At 44.7% G+C, this 24040-nt stretch overlaps 1 protein-coding gene across 9 annotated transcripts in view; it reads left to right on the top strand.

Annotated features, from left to right (window-relative positions):
• Positions 1–24040, top strand: part of LOC130282600 (gastrula zinc finger protein XlCGF26.1-like) — a 381272-nt gene that overhangs the window by 167751 nt on the left and 189481 nt on the right. For all 9 annotated transcript variants that reach the window (XM_056531000.1, XM_056530995.1, XM_056530993.1 and 6 more), the window contains one exon: positions 22994–23072. In XM_056531000.1, coding sequence (XP_056386975.1) covers positions 23039–23072 — 34 coding nt within the window. In that variant the 5' untranslated portion in view covers positions 22994–23038. The remainder of the gene's footprint in view (positions 1–22993; positions 23073–24040) is intronic.

Consider the following 24040-nt stretch of genomic DNA (forward strand, 5'->3'; position numbering starts at 1 on the left):
GAAGAAAAGGTTTAGTCTAAAGGGGCGACACGCCTTCTTTACCGTGAGGACTGTGAATTTATGGAACGGTCTACCTCAGGAACTGGTCACAGCAGGAACAATTAACAGCTTTAAAACAGGGTTAGATACATTCCTGGAACAAAATAACATTAATGCTTATGCAGAATTATAAAACTACATCCCTTTCCCTTATCCCCTTACACCCTTCCCTTCAATTCCCTGGTTGGACTTGATGGACGTATGTCTTTTTTGAACCATACTAACTATGTAACTATGTAACTGTTAATATCAACCGATTTAAAGAAAGTCCTAGTGGAGATGGTGCCATTATCTGTCTTATGAATATCAAGATCTAAAAATTGAATGGAACTTTCTGCATAATGCATAGTAAATTTTATGCCCCATGTATTAGTATTAAGCTTGTTCCCAAAAAGATCAGCTTCATGTTTGGTTCCTACCCAAATCAAAAAAAGGTTGTCTATATAACGACGAAAGAAAAAAACAAACTTAAAATTCAGGGACTGTGTCATAATTAGGGACTCGAATGACCCCATAAACAAATTAGCGTAACTGGGGGCGAATCCAGTCCCCATGGCACAGCCCCTGTTCTGACGATAAATAGTGTGGTTGAATTCAAACACATTATTAAGGAGAATAAATCTAATAGATCCTAGTAAAAATTCTGACTGGCTAGAATTTAATAGGGTGTCCTCTTGTAAAAAGTGTCTTATGGCAGGAACACCCAAATCGGTGGAAATGTTCCATCCAAGGTGAGAAAACTAAACTGATGAGGTAAGGGTAAATCATGTAGTTCGGAAATAAGCTGGGCTGAATCTCTTAAATAAGACGGTAAATGCAAAACATAAGGTTGGAGAAATAAATCTATAAAATGGGAAAGATTTGCAGTAATAGAACCAATACCGGAAATAATAGGTCTACCAGGGGGATTAATTAAACATTTATGTAGTTTAGGCAAATAATAAAAAATGGGTAAATTATAATTTTTAATATTGAGGAATGTGTGCTTGACAGTGAAATTTGACAGTATTGTGAAAAAAATATGAGAAGAGGGATCATTAGGGAGGGGAGTGTAATATTCAAGGTCCGATAGAATTCTGAGGGCTTCATTTTTATAATTAGCCCTGTTTAGGACAGTGACCCCCCCCCCCCCCCCCCCCCTTGTCTGCAGGACGAACAATAATAGATTTATTGTTCTGTATGGATTTAATTGCAGTTCTCTCAGCAAAAGTGAGATTATCATTCTCCTTAAAAATAACTGATTTATCACATAGATTGGAAAAATCTTGCATGACCATATGATAAAAGGTCTCAAGATGGCCACCACGGTTGTGTAAAGGGTAAAAGGAGGATTTAGGTTTTACTGGTACATGACACTGGAATTGCAGCCTCTGGATTTTCTTTTATTTTTATTGGCTTGGTTCAAATTAGTGTCTTTATTAGTGTTGCTCGCGAATATTCGCAATTCGAATATTATTCGCCAATATCGCATATTCGCGAATTCGCGAATTTCGCGAATATAGCGCTATATATTCGTAATTACGAATATTGGGTTTTTTTTTTGTTTTTTTTTTTTTTTTCTTCACAGTACACATCACAGTGATCACCCCTCTCTGCTTCCAGCTTGTGTGGTGTAAAGAAGGCTCTAATGCTACTGTGTGAGACTGGCGTGTGAAAATTCGCATATGCGAAAATTAGCATATGCGAATTTTACCTATGCTAATTTTGTATATGCTAATTTTCACATCTGTAAATTTTCGCATACGCGAATTTTCGCATATGCGAAAATAAAACGAGGATATAACGAATATGCGAATATTCGCGAATATATGACGAATATTCGTCCATATATTCGCGAATATTCGCGAATTCGAATATGGCCTATGCCGCTCAACACTAGTCTTTATTGGGGGGTAATACTGAGTGATCGTGCGTAAGGGAGGAATCAATGGAGCAGTCAAGATGCTTACAAGGCTGCCCAGCAGAGAGATCTCCCACTGCCCCAGGACCCAGGTCCAACTCATGACAGGGGTCAGGAAAAGTAAGTGGGGGAAGCAAAGTGCAGACCATATTAGGTGCTGGCCTGTCTAGCGATGAAGAAATATTTGGAGTGATGTTGTTAGGAACATTAATGTTGGGATTAACAGAAGTGATCTGTGCAGTGGTAGTAACTATACGACTACAACTTGTGTTGACATTATTAGCAGGAATCAAAGGCTTCGTGGCCGATGATTTAATATCAGAAATAATTAGATTTTTCTTATTGTTAAAATTTTTAGAATTAGGGTGTTTGGAGTTGCCACAGGCCGAATTTACTATGGTTCTGCTATGTTCAAATCTTCTATCAGTCACCAAGGGAGTGATAGATGATGTTCGCGAAGTGGGATTAGTTAAATTTTCCTGTTTTTGAGATAATTGAGTATTGTTAGACATTTGTTTCTGAGAATTATATTTTGGCCATTTATGTATTTGGCCACACATATAATCTTGTTTGTCACGGTTAAACGTATGTACTTTTTTATTTATGGTTTCGATTTCCAATTTTTGTAGTCTATTGGATATTAATCCCTCAGGTTTATGGTATTCGGAACAACCCGAAAAAGTTGCAAGGGTATTTTTAATAGACCTAGCTTTATCCCGATAATAAAGGATTAATGTGTTCCTTTTGTCCAGGAGGCGTGTAATAAGTCCCCTAGAACAAATTTCCGTATACTCATCCCACTCTTTAGTGGTGTGGATTCCACAGAAATCATTCCTAGAAGTGCTGCTCTCACGGGATATTCCATTCATCATTGCTGTTACATTCTCTACGTTGGGATCATCATTTGTTCTGGACTTTTGATTAGTAGGACTCATCCTTGCATTGTTTTTTCAGTTATTATTTCTAATTTTCAATTTTTTTATTATTCTTTATTAATTTTCAATTTTATTACTTTTCTTCCCTTTTTAAAATTTTTGTCATTTACCACCTATATATTTTTCTTTCCTTTCATATATTATCTATAATATTTTTTATTCCTCTATGGAATATTTTCCTGATCGTGACCATGTTAGGAACTCCCTGATCAGCCAACTGTTAGGTGCAGTTAAAATTAACCCTGCACCTCCTGGTGGTTTTGTTCCAGGAGCCCTCACAGAGGACGATCTTATCAATTAACGGCTCTTTTTAATGATTATGAAAGCTGTTGTAAGTCTGAATTACAGTACAATTTAGATGTTCTATTTTTACAAAGATACCTTAATGATAATTTCACTCCGATAGGTTTGAGATTACCATTCGAATTCTCTTTCCCTGAGGATCCTCTTTTCACTAAAGAGTGGGATGAGTATATGGAAATTTGTTCTAGGGGACTTATTACATGCCTCCTGGACAAAAGGAACACATTAGTCCTTTATTATCAGGCTAAAGCTAGGTCTATTAAAAATACCCTTGCAACTTTTTCAGGTTGTTCCGAACACCATAAACCTGAGGGATTAATATCCAATAGATAACAAAAATTGGAAATCGAAACCATAAATAAAAAAGTACATACGTTTAACCGTAACAAACAAGATTATATGTGTGGCCAAATACATAAATGGCCAAAATATAATTCTCAGAAACAAATGTCTAACAATACTCAATTATCTCAAAAACAGGAAAAGTTAACTAATCCCACTTCGAGAACATCATCTATCACTCCCTTGGTGACTGATTTGAACATAGCAGAACCATAGTAAATTCGGCCCGTGGCAACTCCAAACACCCTAATTCTGATTTCTGATATTAAATCATCGGACACGAAGCCTTTGATTCCTGCTAATAATGTCGACACAAGTTGTAGTCGTATAGTTACTACCACTGCACAGATCACTTCTGTTAATCCCAACATTAATGTTCCTAACAACATCACTCCAAATATTTCTTCATCGCTAGACAGGCCAGCACCTAATATGGTCTGCCCTTTGCTTCCCCCACTTACTTTTCCTGACCCCTGTCATGAGTTGGACCTGGGTCCTGGGGCAGTGGGAGGTCTCTCTGCTGGGCAGCCTTGTAAGCATCTTGACTGCTCCATTGATTCCTCCCTTCTCACGGTACACGAGGTTTCATCGTCTAACATGAGTTCTACACTTATTGATGTTTCACAATATGATACATTTGACACTCCAGGGAACTGCACTCCTGTTTCCACTCCCTCATCTTCTTTTTACAACTGCCCTCCCACTTACAAATGTCACCCCAGCGTGCAATGCCAATTTGGATGTACGCTTACGCACAATCACTCAGTATTACCCCCCAATAAAGACAAATTGGAACCAAACCCATAAAAAGAAAAGAAAATCCAGAGGCTGCAGAGGAGGTCAAAGAAAATGCTATTCAGCCTCTGCAGCCATCCCAAAGACAGAAAAATAAAAAACAAAATAAAAAATAAAAATGTTTCATTTATCTAGCTATATATTTTCTGAAAATGAAACTAATTTACTTATGAAAGGACTTTCTTTTTGTCCTGCTGTACGTCCGAACGACTTCCAGCTATTCTTAGATTTAAATGATTTTGTTTGTAAATTAACATTGAGCCGTAATTTTTTTTATCCAGAACAAATCTGATCACCACACTATCAGTACTCCCCAAATTTCTAATTTGGGAATCTGCAATTCCAGTGTCAATGACACTTTTATTCCTGTCACCACACCAGTTGATATGATTCCAGCTCGTCATGTACCAGTAAAACCTAAATCCTCCTTTTACCCTTTAAACAACCGTGGTGGCCATCTTGAGACCTTTTATCATATGGTCATGCAAGATTTTTCCAATCTATGTGATAAGTCAGTTATTTTTCAGGAGAATGATAATCTCACTTTTGCTGGGGGGGGGGGGGGGGTCGCTGTCCTGAACAGGGCTGATTATAAAAATGAAGCCCTCAGAATTCTATCGGACCTTGAATATTACACTCCACTCCCTAATGATCCCTCTTCTCATATTTTTTTCACAATGCTGTAGAAAATCAGTTGTTGGACAAAAGGGAGCACATATTCCTCAATATTAAAAAATTATAATTTACCCATTTTTTATTATTTGCCTAAACTACATAAATGTTTAAATAATCCCCCTGGTAGACCTATTATTTCCGGTATTGGTTCTATTACTGCAAATCTTTCCCATTTTATAGATTTACTTCTCCAACCTTATGTTTTGGATTTACCATCTTATTTAAGAGATTCAGCCCAGCATTTGCGAACTACATGATTTACCCTTACCTCCTCAGTTTAGTTTTCTCACCTTGGATGTGTGCTCCCTTTACTCCAACATTTCCACTGATTTGGATGTTCCTGCCATAAGACACTTTTTACAAGAGGACCCCCTATTAAATCCTAGCCAGTCAGAATTTTTACTAGAATCTATTAGATTTATTCTCCTTAATAATGTGTTTGAATTCAACCACACTATTTATCGTCAGAACAGGGGCTGTGCCATGGGGACTGGATTCGCCCCCAGTTACGCTAATTTGTTTATGGGGCAATTCGAGTCCCTAATTATGGCACAGTCCCTGTATTTTAAGTTTGTTTTTTTCTTTTGTCATTATATAGACGACCTTTTTTTTATTTGGGTAGGAACCAAACATGAAGCTGATCTTTTTGTAAACGAGCTTAATACTAATACATGGGACATAAAATTTACTATGCACTATGCAGAAAGTTCCATTCAATTTTTAGATCTTGATATTCATAAGACAGATAATGGTACCATCTCCACTATGACTTTCTTTAAATCAGTTGATATTAACAGTTTCTTGCAGTTCGACAGTGCACACTATCCCAGCTGGTTGAGAGGGGTGCCATACGGTCAGTATATGCGAATTCGCAGAAACTGTACTTTTGATTCAGATTTTATTTCCCAAGCTGATATTTTAAAAGAGCCTTTCATTCAGAAGGGTTATCCTAGATCCCTTTTAACTAAGGCATACACAAAAGTGAAGGACAAAAAACTATCTGATTTAGTTATATCAATCCCCAAAAAATCCAGTTCCAATCAGCCTCAAAATCCCTTTAGATATAATTTTGTCACAAATTTCAATATTGAGGCGCCTAATATTAGAAAAATATTAATCAAGAATTGGCCTATTATTCAAAATGATAACATTTTAAACCAAATAATTCCCCCAATCCCTAAGTTACCTATAGACGCTCCAAAAATCTTAGTAATCTGTTAGCCCCTAGTAGATTTTCTGAATATTCGATATCTCAGAATATTCCTACTTCCAGACCCCTGTCAGGATCCGGACTGGTAAGCAGCGAGGACACTGGTGGTGGATCCTCTGTGTCAGTGGGGTGATGACGTGGGCCGTACCAGGGGAACAGAGTCTAAGGGGTTACTGGTTTTCACCAGAGCCCACCGCAAAGCGGGATGGACTTGCAGCGGCAGGTAACCCCCAGGTCGTTCCACCCGATAGCGACTCAACCCCAGCTGACAGCTGAGACAGGCGCGGTACACAGGGACAAGGCAAGAGCAAGGTCGGACGTAGCAGAAGGTCAAGGCAGGCAGCAAGAGTCGTAGTCAGGGGCAACAGCAGAAGGTCTGGGTACACAGGCTTGGGAACACACTAAATGCTTTCACATGGACCTAGCTTGCAGCTAGGAACATGAAAGCGGATATATTTGGCAGAGAGCCATACTTTGTCCCCAGGAGCGAAGACAGGAGGAGTTCTTCTCTTCTTATCTGCATGTCTCTTCATACGAGACGAGGCCAGTAGGAGCGACTTTTGAGTCTCCTTCCAGATAACAGAGAAGTCCCGGGTAACTTCATCTACAGCAGGCAGTCCAGAAGAAGTGGGAATGGGGAGGGGGGGCAAAGGGTGACGGCCGTACACCACAAAGAATGGGGATTTGGCAGAGGATTCCGAATTTTTGAAATTGTACGAGAATTCAGCCCAGGGCAGAAGGTCGACCCAATCGTCTTGGTGGGAGGAGACAAAATGTCGCAAATAGTCACCAAGAATCTGGTTTACTCTCTCTACTTGTCCATTGGATTGGGGGTTATAGGAGGACGAGAAATGTAATTTGATTTTTAATTGATTACAGAGAGCTCTCCAAAATTTCGACACAAATTGAACGCCTCTATCCGAGACGATATGTGTGGGAAGCCCGTGAAGGCGAAAAATATGCAGAAAAAATTGCTTTGCCAACTGTGGCGCAGAAGGAAGACTTGGAAGTGGAAGGAAGTGTGCCATTTTGGAGAAACGATCAACGACCACCCAGATGACGGTGTTGCCATGGGATACGGGCAGATCAGTAATAAAATCCATGGCAATTTGGAACCATGGTTGCTCAGGAACGGGTAAAGGAAGGAGGAGTCCAGCAGGCTTCTGGCGAGGGGTTTTATCCCGGGCACTAATAGTACAGGCCCGAACTAAATCAGTAACGCCACCCTCTAGTGTAGGCCACCAATACAAACGGGAAATGAGCTGGATGGACTTTTTAATGCCAGCATGGCCAGCAAGGTGAGAGGAATGTCCCCATTTGAGGATCTTGAGGCGAAGGCGTGGAGGAACAAAAGTCTTTCCAGGGGGAGTTTGTCCCAGTGAAGCTGGAGCAGAGGAGACCAGGCACTCAGGCGGTACGATATGCTGCAGAGGGGCTTCAGATTCGGTGGCATCAGAGGATCGAGAAAGGGCGTCAGCTCTGACATTTTTGTCTGCAGGACGGAAGTGTATCTTGAAGTTAAAGTGGGCAAAAAACAACGACCATCTAGCCTGGCGAGGATTCAGACGCTGAGCAGACTGGAGGTACGAGAGATTCTTGTGGTCAGTGTAAATGACTATGAGATGTTTGGAACCTTCCAATAGATGCCTCCACTCTTCGAGTGCTAACTTGATGGCCAGAAGTTCACGATCCCCAATGGAGTAATTCTTTTCTGCCGGTGAGAAATGTTTAGAGAAGAAACCACAAGTAATGTTACGTCCGGTAGAGTTTTTTTTTGGAGAAGTATGGCTCCGGCTCCGACTGAGGAGGCGTCAACTTCCAGAAAGAAAGGTATCGATGGATCAGGTCTGGACAGCACTGGTGCAGAAGCGAAGGCAGTTTTGAGACGATTGAAGGCCTCATCAGCTTGAGGAGGCCATGACTTAGGATTAGCATTATTCCTGGTCAGGGCCAAAATAGGGCCACAATGGTGGAGAAATGGGGAATAAACTGTCGGTAATAGTTGGCAAATCCCAGAAAGCGTTGGATAGCACTGAGTCCAGAAGGGCGTGGCCAATCCAAAACCGCTGACAGTTTATCTGGATCCATTTGAAGCCCTTGGCCAGAGACTAGGTAACCTAGGAAAGGAAGACTGTTGCATTCAAAGAGACATTTTTCAATTTTAGCATACAGGTGGTTTTCACAAAGTCTTTGGAGCACTAGACGGACATGACGACGGTGTTCCTCCAGGTCAGAGGAGAAAATCAAGATGTCGTCCAGGTAAACCACAACACAGGTATATAATAAGTCCCGAAATATCTCATTAACGAAGTTCTGGAAGACTGCAGGGGCGTTGCAGAGCCCAAAGGGCATAACTAGATATTCAAAATGTCCATCTCTAGTATTGAAGCGGTCTTCCACTCATCACCTTTCCTGATGCGAAAAAGATTATATGCTCCTCTTAAGTCCAATTTAGTAAATATATTAGCGCCACGAAGACGGTCAAAGAGTTCTGAGATCAAAGGCAGGAGATAGCGGTTTTTGATGGTGATTTTATTTAAACCACGGTAGTCAATGCATGGTCGTAAAGATCCATCCTTTTTAGAGACAAAGAAGAACCCCGCTCCAGCAGGGGATGAGGACTTCCAAATAAAACCTTTCTTAAGGTTCTCCTTGATATACTCGGACATGGCTTGAGTCTCTGGGGCAGACAGAGGGTAAATCCTGCCCCGGGGGGGAGTGGTACCAGGAAGGAGGTCAATGGGACAGTCATAAGGCCTATGAGTTGGTAAGATCTCTGCTTGCTTTTTTCAGAAAACATCAGAAAAGTCCTGGTAGGCCTTGGGAAGACCCGGTATAGGTGGAGCCACAGGGGTTTGACAAGTGGAAGCAGATGCGAGGCATCATTTGAGACAAGAAGGACCCCAACTTTTGATCTCCCCGGTGGTCCAGTCGAGGGTAGGAGCATGACGTTGGAGCCATGGCAGGCCGAGAAGAACTTCAGAGGTGCAGTTGGGCAGAACAAGAAATTCAATCTTTTTATGATGCAGTCCAATGCTCATAAGCAGGGGTTCTGTGCGGTAGTGCACAGTGCAGTCCAACTTTTCTCCGTTGACAGAATAAATATAGAGCGGTTTGACGAGACTGGTCACTGGGATGCTGAACCTATTAACAAAAGAGGCCAAAATAAAATTTTCTGCAGAACCAGAGTCCAAGAAGGCCACAGCTGAGAAGGAGGAGTTGGCGGAAGGAGAAATCCGCACAGGCACAGTGAGACGTGGAGAAGCAGAATTCACACCACCTTTGTGAGGTAACGGAGTGCGTCTCTCCTGAGGGCAGATAGGACAGTCTTTTAGGAAGTGTTCGGTACTAGCACAGTTCAGGCACAGATTCTCGTTACGGCGGCGAGTTCTCTCTTGTAGTGTCAGGCGGGACCGATCCACTTACATAGCCTCCTCGGCGGAAGGCACAGGAACAGATTGCAAAGGACTTTGGAACAGAGGAGCCGGGGAGAGAAATCGCCTGGTGCAAACAAGATCCTTTTCCTGTCGGAGTTCCTGGCGTCTTTCAGAGAAACGCATGTCGATGCGGGTGGCCAAATGGATAAATTCAGACAGATTTGCAGGAATTTCTCGTGCGGCCAGGACATCTTTGATGTTACTGGACAAGCCTTTCTTGAAGGTCGCGCTGAGGGCCTCATTGTTCCAGGATAGCTCTGAGGCGAGGGTACGAAACTGGATGGCGTATTCGCCTACGGAAGAACTACCTTGGACGAGGTTCAGCAAAGCAGTCTCAGCTGAGGAGGCCCGGGCTGGCTCCTCAAAGACACTACGAACTTCAGCGAAGGACTGGATTGTAGCAGTGGCAGGATCGTTGCGGTCCCAGAGCGGTGTGGCCCATGACAAGGTCTTTCCAGACAGGAAACTGACCACGAAAGCCACCTTAGACCGTTCAGTGGGGAATTGGTCCGACATCATCTCCAAGTGTAGGGAACACTGGGACAGGAATCTGCGGCACTGTTTAGCATCCACATCAAACTTGTCCGGTAGAGACAGGCGGAGGCATGGAGCGGCCACTCGCTGTGGAGAAGATGCAGGAGCTGGCAGAGGAGATGATTGCTGAAGCTGTGGCAAAAGTTGTTGCAGCATGACGGTCAGTTGAGTCAGCTGCTGTCCTTGTTGCTCGATCTGTTGTTATTGCTGTGCGACCACCGTGCTTAGGTCAGCGACACTAGGCAGCGGGACCTCAGCGGGATCCATGGCCGGATCTACTGTCAGGATCCGGACTGGTAAGCAGCGAGGACACTGGTGGTGGATCCTCTGTGTCAGTGGGGTGATGACGTGGGCCGTACCAGGGGAACGGAGTCTAAGGGGTTACTGGTTTTCACCAGAGCCCGTCGCAAAGCAGGATGGACTTGCAGCGGCAGTTAACCCCCAGGTCGTTCCACCCGATAGCGACTCAACCCCAGCTGACAGCTAAGACAGGCGCGGTACACAGGGACAAGGCAAGCGCAAGGTCGGACGTAGCAGAAGGTCAGGGCAGGCAGCAAGAGTCGTAGTCAGGGGCAACAGCAGAAGGTCTGGGTGCACAGGCTTGGGAACACACTAAACGCTTTCACAGGGCACAAGGCAACAAGATCCGGCAAGGACAGGAGGGGGAAGTGGGTTTTTATAAGCAAGGCACAGGTGCAGGTACTGATTGGGACAGGCACCAATCAATGGCGCACTGGCCCATTAAATCTCAGAGAGCCGGCGCACGCGCGCCCTAGAAAGAGGGGCCACGTGCGCCGGGACTGAGCAGACAGAGGACGGGGCAGGTGAGGAGATTGGGATGCGACCCGCGGGCGGGCGCGTCCCTCTACGCGGATCGCATCCCCGCCGGTGACACTAGTGCAGCGCTCCCGGTCAGCGGGTCTGACCGGAGAGCTGCACAGAGACGAACACTGAGAGCGCTCCGGGGAGGAGCCGGGACCCGGAGCGCTCGGCTTAACAACCCCTTTGTTTCCCCTGCAGAAAAAGCCGCTGCCTCTGTTGCGAGTGGATTATTCAAACTGATACTTTTTCTTCCTATTCCACACAACAAACATTTAAAATAAAAGGCTCATTAAATTGTGGCACTACATTTGCTATTTATCTATTAACATGTGGTTGCGGCCGCCAATATGTCGCTCCAGGATGAACAAGCACAGATGGAACATAAAACATGGTTTTATGTTACATAGCTTGTCCCAACATTTTACTCTTCATCATCAAAAAAATACTGAAACATTGAAATTAATCATTTTAGAAACTATCCCCATCCATTTACCTAACAGAATACAAAGATTAAATAACCGTGAATCATTCTGGATCCATAAACTACACACATTGCACCCTCAAGGTTTTAATGAATGTATCGACACAGTCAAATAATTTGATGGATTAGTGTTTATAACATCACACTTCTTTAATAATTTAATAGATTAATTACCATAATATTACATACAACATTAATACATGCCTTATGTCGTTCCCCCTCTGCTGTTCATCTTGGAGCATCTTAATCAGGGTATTGTTATTTTGTCTCTCACTTTCTCCGTTATATAAATGGGTTTATATGTATGCCTTGTGTAGTGTTACATGCTTATAATTTTCTTTTTTTTGTAAGTGTTTATTATTTAGGTTTTATTATTTAGGCTTTATTTCTTTTCTGTATGCGGGAATCTCTGTGTGGTCATTTTCCACAGATTTATATAGTCCGCTGTATTCAAAGTCTGATCTTTTTTGATCTTGTTATTATTTTAAGAGTATTCATATATTGCGTTTTGGCCAGGTGCAGTATTTAATACCGCACTTCTTATTTTATTCTTCCTTCCCTTACTCCTGTTTTTGTAATATTCTTATGTATTGTCTTCTTTACTGTCCATGGGGATGGTGCAGTTATATACATATTTGTTATATAAATTATTTTATAATATCGTTTTCTGAATTAATGCATACAGCATCCTCAAGGTTCACACGCTTTCCTCTATATTACACACTCTGGAGAAATATCTCTCCAAGTGGTGTGACCTTTTGAGTCATATGTGGTGTGTATTCACACTGCATGTGATATTCATATGTTCATTGCGGTTTTATTGTATGTTTGCATTATTGTTTTATTGCTTTATTATTGTGATATTCCTGTTCGTGCATTTATGCCTATTGTTTGTTTTTTGCATATTTTTATATTTATATGTATATATGTAATTCTATGTAATAACTTTTAAAAAGCATTTAAAAGGTTAATTACTGGGGGTATATATACCTGTTGCCAGCCTCTTCTTGTTATGCCTGATGAAGCTGCGCATGCGCAGCGAAACACGTTGCATATAATAAATCCGTAGATTTTATCTGGCTCCCTGATGGTTCCTCTCTGCGCCGGACTAACTCCTGAATTTACGGTCATTCTGTTTTGATTGAAGGGTAATGGGAGAAAATGACCCCCAAAATTTGTAACCCCACCTCTTCTGAGTATGGAAATACCCCATGTTAGGACATGCATTGTGGGAATAAGTCTTTTAAGCTCTTACCTGGTCTCAGCGCTCCTATCCATCCCATCCTGTTGTTTGGAGATTTTCTGCTTTTATCGTGATTTTATCAGCGGGAAGAAGCTGCAGAGACACTTTGATGATACGCTTTGATCCCTTGTTGTACTTGGTTGCAGTACAACTTCATATGGTAAGCGCAGTTCACACATAGCGTTACCGATTGTACTCTGGTGTCACACTATGGAGCGCATCCGTTCGTGCTTTTTTATTTCAGAAGAGAAGGAGTCACATTTGGCTTTTTGAAAGCAAATTTTGCTGAAATGGTTTTTGGGGGGCATGTCGCATTTAGGAAGCCCCTGTGGTGCCAGAACAGGTGCCTGTGGTGCCAGAACAGCAGAAAATATCCACATGGCATACTATTTTGGAAACTACACCCCTTAAGGTACAGTGAGCCTTAACTACCCACAGGTGTTTGACAACTTTTTGTTAAAGTTCAGTGGGTAAATGAAAAAAATTTTTTTTTACTAAAATGCCGTTTTTTCCCCCTAAATTTTACATTTTTCAAGGGGTAATAGGAGAAAATCACCCCTAAAAATTTGTAACCCCAGTATGGAAATACCCCAAGTGTGGAAGTCAAGTGCTCTGCTGGCAAACTACAATGCTCAGAAGAGGAGCGCCATTGAGCTTTTGAGAAGAGAATTTGTTTGGAATGGTAGACAGGGGCCATGTGCGTTTACAAAGCCCCCCGTGGTGCCAGAACAGTGGACTCCCCCCCCCACATGTGACCCCATTTTGGAAACTACACCCCTCACAGAATTTAATAAGGGGGGCAGTGAGTATTTACACCCAACTGGCGTTTGACAGATCTTTGGAACAGTGGGCTGTGCAAATGAAAAATTCAATTTTTCATTTTCACGGACCACTGTTCCAAAAATCTGTCAGACACCTGTGGGGTGTAAATGCTCACTGTACCCCTTGTTATATTACATGAGGGTTGTAGTTTCCAAAATGGGGTCACATGTGGGGGGGGGTCCATTGTTCTGGCACTATGGGGGCTTTGTAAACACAAGTGGGTAATGCCGAGTGCTCCGGGTCCCGCTCCTCCCCCGGAGCGCTCGCAGTGCAGCTCCTCGCTTGCAGCACCCCGGTCAGATTCGCTCACCGGGAGCGCTGCTCTGTGTCCCCCGACAGGGATGCGATCCATGCGGCGAGATGTGCCCGCCCGTGGGTCGCATCCCGTTCCATTCACCTGCCCCGTCCTCCTGCTCAGTCCCGGCGCGTGCGGCCCCGCTCTCTAGGGCACACGCGCGCCGGGTCTCTCAGATTTAAAGGGCCAGTGCACCATTAATTGGTACCTGATCCAATCAGTCCCAATATCTCCCTACACATATAAACCCACTTCCCCTTCCTGTCCTTGCCGGATCTTGTTGCCCTAGTGCCCTGAGAAAGCGTTTTGTGTGTATCCCTAGCCTGTGTATCCAGACCCTTTGCCGTTGCCCCTGACTACGAACCATTGCCGCCTGCCTTGACCTTTTGCTACGTCCTACCTTGCCTTCGCCTTATCCTTGTGTACCACGCCTGTCTCAGCTGTCAGTGAGGTCGAGTCGCTATCAGGGGATACGACCTGGGAGTTACCGCTGCAGCAAGTCCATCCCTCCTTGCGGCGGACTCTGGTGAAAACCAGCAACTTCTTAGAACCGGTCCCCTGGTACAGCCCGCGTCATCGCCTCACTGACACAGAGGATCCACTACCCGCATCCCAGTCCGGTTCCTGACAGTAGATCCGGCCATGGAACCAGCTGAGGTGCCGCTGCCAAGTCTCGCTGACCTCACTACCGTGGTTGCATAGCAGTCTCAGCAGATCGCCCAACAAGGACAACAGCTGTCGCAGTTGGCCGCAATGCTCTAGCAGCTTCTGCCTTCACAGCTTCTACCATCTCCTCCGCCAGCTCCAGCATCTCCTCCATTCCGAGCTGTCGCTACTTCCTCTAGAGTCCGTATGTCTGGAGATGATGTTGGACCAGTTCCCCACAGAATGGTCTAAGGTGGCTTTCGTGGTCAGTTTACTATCTGGAAAGGCCTTGTCCTGGGCCACACCGCTTTGGGACCGCAACGATCCTCCACTGCTTCCATCCAGTCTTTCTTCTCCGAAGTACGCATTGTCTTCGAGGAGCAAGTCCGTGCCTCCTCTGCCGAGATGGCTCTTCTGAATCTCGTCCAAGGGAGCTCTTCAGTGGGTGAATACGCAATCCAGCTCCGCACCCTCGCCTCTGAGCTAGCTTGGAACAATGAGGCCCTCTGCGCGACCTTCAAGAAAGGTTTATCCAGCCACATCAAAGATGTTCTGGCCGCAGGAGAAATTCCCGCTACCTTGCCTGAACTTATCCAGTTGGCCACTCGCATTGATATGCGTTTCTCGGAAAGACGCCAGGAGCTCCGCCAAGAAAAGGATCTTGTTCACACCAGGCGGTTTTCTTGCTTGGCACCTCTCTTCCAGAGACCTTTGCAACCTACTCCTGTGCCTCCCGCCGAGGAGGCTATGCAAGTGGATCGGTCTCGCCTGACCCAAGAAGAGAGGACTGCGCTAGTACTGAACATTTCCTTAAGGACTGCCCTATTCGCCCTCTGCGTCAGGGAAATGCACACACCTAGTTAACGTGGGAGAGGCATTACTAGGTGTGAATTCATCCTCGCCATGTCTGACTATTCCAGTGCGGATTTCTCCATCCGCTAATTCCTCCTTCTCTGCGGTGGCCTTCCTGGACTCAGGATCTGCAGGAAACTTTATTGAAGCCTCATTTATTAACAGATTCAACATTCCTGTTACCCGTCTCATCTTGGAACTCTTTGACCGTCTGCGCGGAGCAAAAAATTTTCACTAAACTCGACCTCAGGGGCGCTTATAACCTCATCAGAATTTGAGAAGGAGATGAGTGGAAAACCGCTTTTAACACCAGAGATGGTCACTTCGAGTATCTCGTCCTGCCATTTGGCCTTTGCAACGCCCCTGCAGTATTTCAAGACTTTGTCAATGAAATTTTTAGGGACTTACTGTATACCTATGTTGTTGTCTATCTAGACGACATCCTAATTTTTTCCTCCAACCTTGAGGAACACCGGCTCCATGTCCGTCAAGTGCTCCAGTGCCTTCGTGTAAATCATCTTTACGCCAAGTTTGAAAAATGCTTTTTTGAACGCAGCTGTCTTCCTTTCCTGGGGTACCTGGTCTCTGGACATCTTCAAATGGATCCTGACAAGCTCACCGTGGTCTTGGATTGGCCGTGCTCCTCTGGACTCCGTGCTATCCAGCGCTTCCTTGGATTCACCAACTACTATCGTCAGTTTATTCCCCACATCTCCACCATCATGCTGCTATTGTGGCACTGACAAAGAAAAACGCGAATCCGAGGTCCTGGCCTCCCCAAGCAGATGAAGCTTTTACTCGCCTTAAGGCCGCCTTCGCTTCTGCACCAGTCTTGTCCAGGCAAGATCCTCTGAAAGCCTTTCTTCCTTGAGTTTGACGCCTCCTCCGCCAAGGGAAAAAACGTCACTTGCGTTTTTTTCTCCAAAACCTTTTCGCCTCCTCAAAAAAATTATTCTATAGGAGACCGAGAACTGTTGGCCATCAAGTTGGCACTTGAGGAATGGAGACACCTCCTGGAGGGATCCCTTCACCCCATCACCATTTACACTGACCATAAAAACCTGTCTTATCTCCAATCCGCCATGTGGTTAAATCCTCACCAGGCCAGATGGTCCTTATTTTTTGCCCGCTTCAATTTTCAAATCCATTTTCGTCCTGCAGACAAGAATGTCAGGGCTTATACTCTATCACGTTCCACCGATGCCTCAGAAGCCGAGACTCTTCCTCAGCACATCATACCTCCTGAGTGTCTGACCTCTTCTGCTCCTGCTTCTCTGGTGCCAATTCCTACAGGAAAAACGTATGTCCCTCCACGTCTTCGCCTCCGTACTCTCAAATGGGGCCATTCCTCCCATCTGGCTGGTCACGCTGGAATAAAAAAATCTATGCAGTTGATTGCCCGACACTATTGGTGGTCTTCCCTGGAAAAAGATGTGACCGATTTCGTACGAGCCTGTACAGTGTGTGCACGTGACAAGACTCCACGCCAGAAGCCTGCAGGTCTTCTCCTTCCTCTGCCGATGCCTGAACAGCCTTGGTCTCACATAGCCATGGACTTCATCACTGACCTTCCTTTATCTCATGGCAACACTGTCATTTGGGTGGTCATTGATCGCTTTTCCAAATTGGCCCGTTTTATCCCGTTTCCTCGCCTTCCTTCTGCGCCACAGTTGCGAAGCAATTTTTTTTTGCAGATTTTTCGTCTTCATGGGCTTCCCACGCATATCGTCTCGGATAGAGGCATCCAATTTGTTTCGAAATTTTGCAAAGCACTCTACAATCAATTAAAGATCAAATTGAATTTCTCTTCCTCCTATGACCCCCAATCCAATGGGCAAGTGGAAAGAGTGAATCAGATTCTTGGTGACTACTTGCAACATTTTGTCTCCTCCCGTCAAAATGATTGGGTCGACCTTCTGCCCTGGGCTGAATTCTCGTACATTTTCAAAAATTCTGAGTCTTCCTCCAAATCTCCATTTTTTGTGGTACACGGCCGTCATCCGCTGCCCCCCCTCCCCATTCCTAATTCGTCTGGAGTTTCTGCCATGGAGGAATTAACCCAGGACTTCTTCTCTATCTGGAAGGAGACTCAAAAGTCGCTCTTACTGGCCTCTTCTCGCATGAAGAGACATGCGGATAAAAAGAGAAGAACTCCTCCTGTCTTTGCCCCTGGTGACAAAGTGTGGCTCTCTGCCAAATGCATACGGTTTCGTGTCCCTAGCTACAAGCTGGGTCCTCGTTACCTCGGGCCATTTAAAATAAAAAAACAAATCAACCCTGTCTCCTACAAGCTCCATCTTCCTTCTTCTCTTTGCATTCCTAACTCTTTCCATGTTTCTCTTCTCAAACCTCTCATTCTTAACCGCTTTTCTCCCATGGTCACTGTTCCTGCTCCTGTCTCTGGCTCCTCTGATGTCTTCTCTGTCAAAGAGATCCTCGCCTTCAAGGTCGTCCAAGGTAAAAAAAAATTCTTGTTGATTGGGAAAATTGTGGTCCTGAAGAGAGGTCCTGGAGCCGGAGGCCAATATTTTGGACAAGGAGCTTATCCACAAATTTCTTGGTTCCAAAAAGAGGGGGAGACCTAAGGGGGGGGGGTACTGTAACGTCAAGCGCTCGGGGTCCCGCTCCTCCCCCACAGCGCTCACAGCATTCTGATCTTGCTTGCAGCGCCCCGGTCAGACTCTCTGACAAGGAGCGCTGCTCTGTGCCCCCCCCCGGCGGGGATGCGATCCACACGGCGGGACGTGCCCGCCCGCGGGTCGCATCCCGTTCCATTCACCTGCCCCGTCCTCCTGCTCAGTCCCGGCGTGCAAGGCCCCACTCTCTAGGGCGCGCGCGCGCCGGGTCTCTCAGATTTAAAGGGCCAGTGCACCATTAATTGGCGCCTGGTCCAATCAGTCCCAATCAATCCCTACACATATAAACCCACTTCCCCTTCCTGTCCTTGCCGGATCTTGTTGCCCTAGTGCCCTGAGAAAGCGTTTTGTGTGTATCCCTAACCTGTGTATCCAGACCCTTTGCCGTTGCCCCTGATTATAAATCATTGCCGCCTGCCTTGACCTTTTGCTACGTCCGACCTTGCCTTCACCTTATCCTTGTGTACCACGCCCGTCCCAGCTGTCAGTGAGGTCGATTCGCTATCAGTGGATACGACCTGGGAGTTACCGCCGCAGCAAGTCCATCCCACCTTGCGGCGGGCTCTGGTGAAAACCAGTAACTTCTTAGAACCGGTCCCCTGGTACGGTCCGCGTCATTGCCTCACTGACACAGAGGATCCACTACCCGCATACCAGTCCGGTTCCTGACAATGTGGCCTTCAATTCCGTACAAATTTTCTCTTCAAAATCCCAATGGCGCTCCTTCTCTTCTGAGCATTGTAGTTCGCCATCAGAGCACTTTACTTTCACATATGGGGTATGTTCTTACTCAAAAGAAATGGCGTTGCAAATTTTGGGGGGATTTTTTCCTATTTTCCCTTGTGAAAATGAAAAATTTAGGGTAACACTAGCATTTTAGTGAAAAACATTTTTTTTTTTCATTTTCCCATCCAACTTTAATGAAAATTTGGCAAACACCTGTGGGGTGTTAAGGCTCACTATACCCCTTGTCACGTTCCGTGAGTTTTGTAGTTTCCAAAATGGGGTCACATGTGGGTATTTATTTTTTTGCCTTTATGTTAGAACCGCTGTAAAATCAGCCACCCCTGTGCAAATCACCAATTTAGGCCTCAAATGTACGTGGTGCGCTCTCACTCCTGAGCCCTGTTGTGCTCCCTCAGAGCATTTTACTCCCACATATGGGGTATTTCCGTACTCAGGAGAAATTGTGTTACCGTTTACCGCTTGTGAAAATAAACATTATGGGGCAACACCAGCATGTTAGTGTAAAAATGTTTATATTTTTACACTAACAGGACTAAATTAGGGATTGCATAGGTGGACATAGGGATATTCTACGCCAGTGATTGCCAAACAGGGTGCCTCCAGGTGTTGCAAAACTCCCAGCATGCCTGGACAGTCAGTGGCTGTCCAGAAATGCTGGGAGTTGTTGTTTTGCAACAGCTGGAGGCTCCGTTTTGGAAACACTGCCGTACAAGACGTTTTTCATTTTTATTGGGGGGGGTGGGGCAGTGTAAGTGGGTGTTTATGTAGTGTTTTACCCTTTATTATGTGTTAGCGTAGTATTTTTAGGTTTCATTCGTACTGGCTGGTTACGGTGAGTTTCCCGCTAGGAGTTTGCACTGCGGCGAAAAATTAGCCGCAGCCCAAACTTGAAGCAGGAGACTTACTGGAAACCTGCCCGTGTGAATGTACCCTGTACATTCACATGGGGGGGGGGGGGCAAACCTCCAGTTATTTCAAAACTACGACTCCCAGCATTACTGACAGACCGTGCATGCTGGGAGTTTTACTTTTGCAACAGCTGGAGGCACACTGGTTGGAAAACCTTCAGTTATGTTCTGTTACCTAATTCAGTATTTTCCAACCAGTGTGCCTCCAGCTGTTGCAAAACTACAACTCCCAGCATGTACTGATCACCGAGGCCATGCTGGGAGATGTAGTTATGCAACAGCTGGGGTACGCAACTACAACTCCCAGCATGCCGAGACAGCTGTTTGCTGTCTGGACATGCTGGGATTTGCAGTTTTGCAACATCTGGAGGGCTACAGTTTATAGACCACTGCACAGTGATCGCCAAACTGTGGACCTCCAGATGTTGCAAAACTACAAATCCCAGCATGCCCAGACAGCAAAGAGCTGTATGGGCATGCTAAGAGTTGTAGTTTTGCAAGATCTGGAGGGATATAGTTTAGAGACCACTGTATAATGGTCTCAAACTGTAGCCCTCCAGCTGTTACAAAACTACATATTCCAGCATGCCCAAACAGCTGTCTGGGAATGCTGGGAGTTGTAGTTTTGCAACATCTGGAGGGCTAGAGTTTAGAGACCACTTTACAGACTGTAGCCCTCCAGATCAACTTACTGGCTTCTGTAGGATCCAGGGAGCCGTCCTCTTCTGCCGCACAACATGCCGCCCACGCCGATTACCGTCGCCCGCTGTCTCTGGACGGGTAAGTAGACTTTGGCGTTCGGTCATCTTCGTTTCCCTGGTCTGCCCCGCCTATTGTTGGTGGGCAGGACGGGGAAAATGAAAGTTGACCCCCCCCCCCCCCGCCCCCGATCTGCTATTGATGGTCGTGTCTAGACCACCAATAGCAGGGATAGGAGGGGTGGCACCGCTGCCACCTCACTCCTATCCCTTTAGGGGGATCGTAGGTGTCTTAGACAACCGCGATCCCCCTTATATTCCGGGTCACCATAGACCCATATGACCCGGAATAGGCGCAAATCGCAAGTGTGAATTCACTTGCGATTTGCGCCGATCGCCGACATGGGGGGGTCTTGCGCGGGGTGCCTGCTGATCGATATCGTATGGATACACCCTGGGTCCTTAAGTACCAGGACGTCAAAGCGTATCCATACGCCCTAGGTCCTTAAGTGGTTAAACGGCTCTTCAAGAAATGCGTACATAGCATAAGATGTACATTGGATCGCATTTTCAAACATTGAGGACATGGTAAACCTAAAGGGGTACTCGGATGGAATTTTTTTTTTTATTAACTGGTGCCAGAAAGTTAAACAGATTTGTATTTTACTTCTATTAAAAAAAATCTTTTCAGTACTTATCTGCTGCTGTATGCTCCATTGGAAGTTCTATTTTTTATTTTATTTTTTTTATTTGTATTCTGTCTGACCACAGTGCTCACTGCTGACACCTCTGTCCATGTCAGAAACAATTCAGAGCAGGAGCTAATCCCCATATCAAACCTATCCTGCTCTGGACAGTTCCTGGCATGGACAGAGGTGTCAGCAGAGAGCAGTGTGGGTAGACATAAAAGACATTTGAAAAGAAAAGAACCTTCTGTGGAGCATACAGCAGCTGATAACTACTGGAAGAAATTTTAAGTCACTCTCTTAGAACTTGCTTTACTTTGAAATTGCTAATACACACCAAGCGCTCACACAGCTCACTAACTAGGTTACTTTTAAAGCAGTCTAAATCTCAGGCAAAATTTGGCAGCTGCTGTTCACTGATCTTCCATGCAAAGAACTGAGTCTCCCGCCTCTTCTTGCAAAGTCCCTGCGGGCGGCAGTAGGTTTTCCACGGAGTGACGGGGAAAGTGGCTTCATCCCTAGCTCTCCCCTAGTTTTTTCACATTACAGGCTCACCTTATGGCTGATATCCAAAGTAATTTGTGTGGCCCCTATTTGTGGCAATTTTTGAGATTTTTTTTTAAAGCTAAAAATGTATCCTTTTTAATAACTATTTAAGTCATGTTATCATTTAGTCTGCACAATATAAAAAATATGTTTACAATGACAGTGGGTCTTTATGGTACTGCTGGAAATTAATGGTGGCCCCCACAATATTAACACCTTGGCCCCAGTTTGAACAAATTTCCACTTAGGTGTATACTCACTTTTGTTGGCAAGGTTTAGACATTATTGGTCGTATATTGAGTTATTTTAAGGGTACACAAATTTAAACACTTATACAGGCTTGGCAATCAGTACTTTATATTTTAGCAGAGTGTCACCTGTGTGTATAGACTGCTTTTTAAATCAAATAATTTTATTAGATAATACAAAATATGTGTACAATGAAATTTAATGACACATTTCTTAAGTACTTTGTCTGAGCACTTAATCAGGTTCTTGAACATACTGATCACAGTTTTCATATATAAACAAAACTAGTGTTGCTCGCGAATATTCGCAATTCGAATATTATTCGCGAATATCGCATATTCGCGAATTCGCGAATTTCGCGAATATATAGCGCTATATATTCGTAATTACTGCTTCCAGCTTGTGTGGTGTAAAGAAGGCACTAATACTACTGTGTGAGACTGGTGTGTAAATTCGCATATGCTAATTTTCGTATATGCGAATATTCGTGTACGCTAATTTTGTATATGTTAATTTTCACACATGTTAATTTTCGCATACGCGAATTTACGCATATGCGAAAATAAAACGAGAATATAACGAATATGCGAATATTCGCGAATATATGACGAATATTCGTCCATATATTCGCGAATATTCGCGAATTCGAATATGGCCTATGCCGCTCAACACTAAAACAAACAGTAATTTCCGCCAAGGGGAGAAACAGACCTAGCATTCCCAATACTTTCTCCACTGCTGTACTGCTACAGGTCTTGTGCTTCAGAAAGTAGGAAAGCTATTCTAGTACATTTCCCACTAAGCCTTAAAGGGGATAAGATGTCTGAACGCAGGGGTTAGCCGCTGGGGACCCCCGCAATCTCGCTTGCAGCACCCGTCTGTGTCTGCTCCACAGAGTAATGATTGGTCACTACTATGGTGCTGGAGTATGGTGACATCACGCCCCTCCCATAGATTTGCATTGAGGGGGCGGGGTGGGACGTCACACAGGGCGGAGTTGTAATGTCACAATACACCGGCCCCGTAGTCCTGACCATTAAGAAATGGAGCGATCATCGCTCTGTGCAGCAGTGACCTACGTAGTAGTTCCCGATCATGATGTAATATATATCATGTCATGTGTGTCTCGTTTATTGCAATTAATAAATTGTATTCATTAATGGTAATGATGTTACTCTCTATTTTTCATAAAGGAGTTGGAGCATTCAGAAGGAAACAAGGATCTGTAGAAGGACATTATGATGAAGAACCACAGACACCTTACATCACTGGGTATGAGAAAACTTTCAGTAATAAGAAAAGAGAACAATATGTTGGAGTCTTATCATCACTGATTCCGAAGTGATAAATTAAATTATTAGAAAAAACGCTGCTTTTTTATTTTGCAAAAACAGCACCACTCCTGTGCACAGGTTGTATATGGTATTGCAACTCAGCTCCATTAAAATGATTGGGACTGTGGTCCAGTACTACACACTAGAGTCCTAGATTGGCATACTACTGGAACCAATAAAAAAACGTGTGGGAGGGAATGGGGCTGCTGTGGGCGGTCAGGTGCTTCTCAGCTCCATTAAAGTGAATGGGACTGTGCACCAGTGCTGGACACTAGAGCCCTGTATTGGGATCCTGTGGGACCCAATAAAAAAGTGTGTGTGGTAATGAGGCTGCTGTGTGCTATGCCTGCGGGTCCTGCAAATCCTGCACTCTCCCACACCTCAGACCTATGACAGCCTGCAAATTTATCTTGATTTTCAGCATATATAAACTAGCAGTACTGGCAGTAACATGCACCAGGATTAAGGGCTTATGGCAGCCCGAAACGCGTCGGTGACGTGCGTTTTTTAACCCACCATGCACGTGTGATTTTGTTTGTTTTGTCTATTTTTCTATTTTAATGGAACTTTATTAAAGAATACCTTTTACTTCAAGTGGAGCTGAGATACCCTTCCCCCACCAGTCCTTCCTTGAATTCCAGTTACTACCCGAGGATATGGCTCGGCTACAAGCTCTCGTGCTCCCAACAAATTAACACCTTCCACCTGCAACCTTCTCAAAAGGGTGAGCTGAAGTCTTTTTTTCTATTTTTTCTTTTCTGCAAATTTAGTGACACCTCTAATTTAAAGTGGCTGCAGTGCACTGTCCAGGATCTGCAGCACAAGCCACTGCCACTTTGAATCAGTGAGCCGCCGTGGCTGCCAGTTTATTTTAATTCCACCACCCACCACCCTTTTCCCCCTACC

The sequence above is a fragment of the Hyla sarda genome, chromosome 7 (assembly GCF_029499605.1).
Source record: "Hyla sarda isolate aHylSar1 chromosome 7, aHylSar1.hap1, whole genome shotgun sequence".
NCBI lineage: Eukaryota > Metazoa > Chordata > Amphibia > Anura > Hylidae > Hyla > Hyla sarda.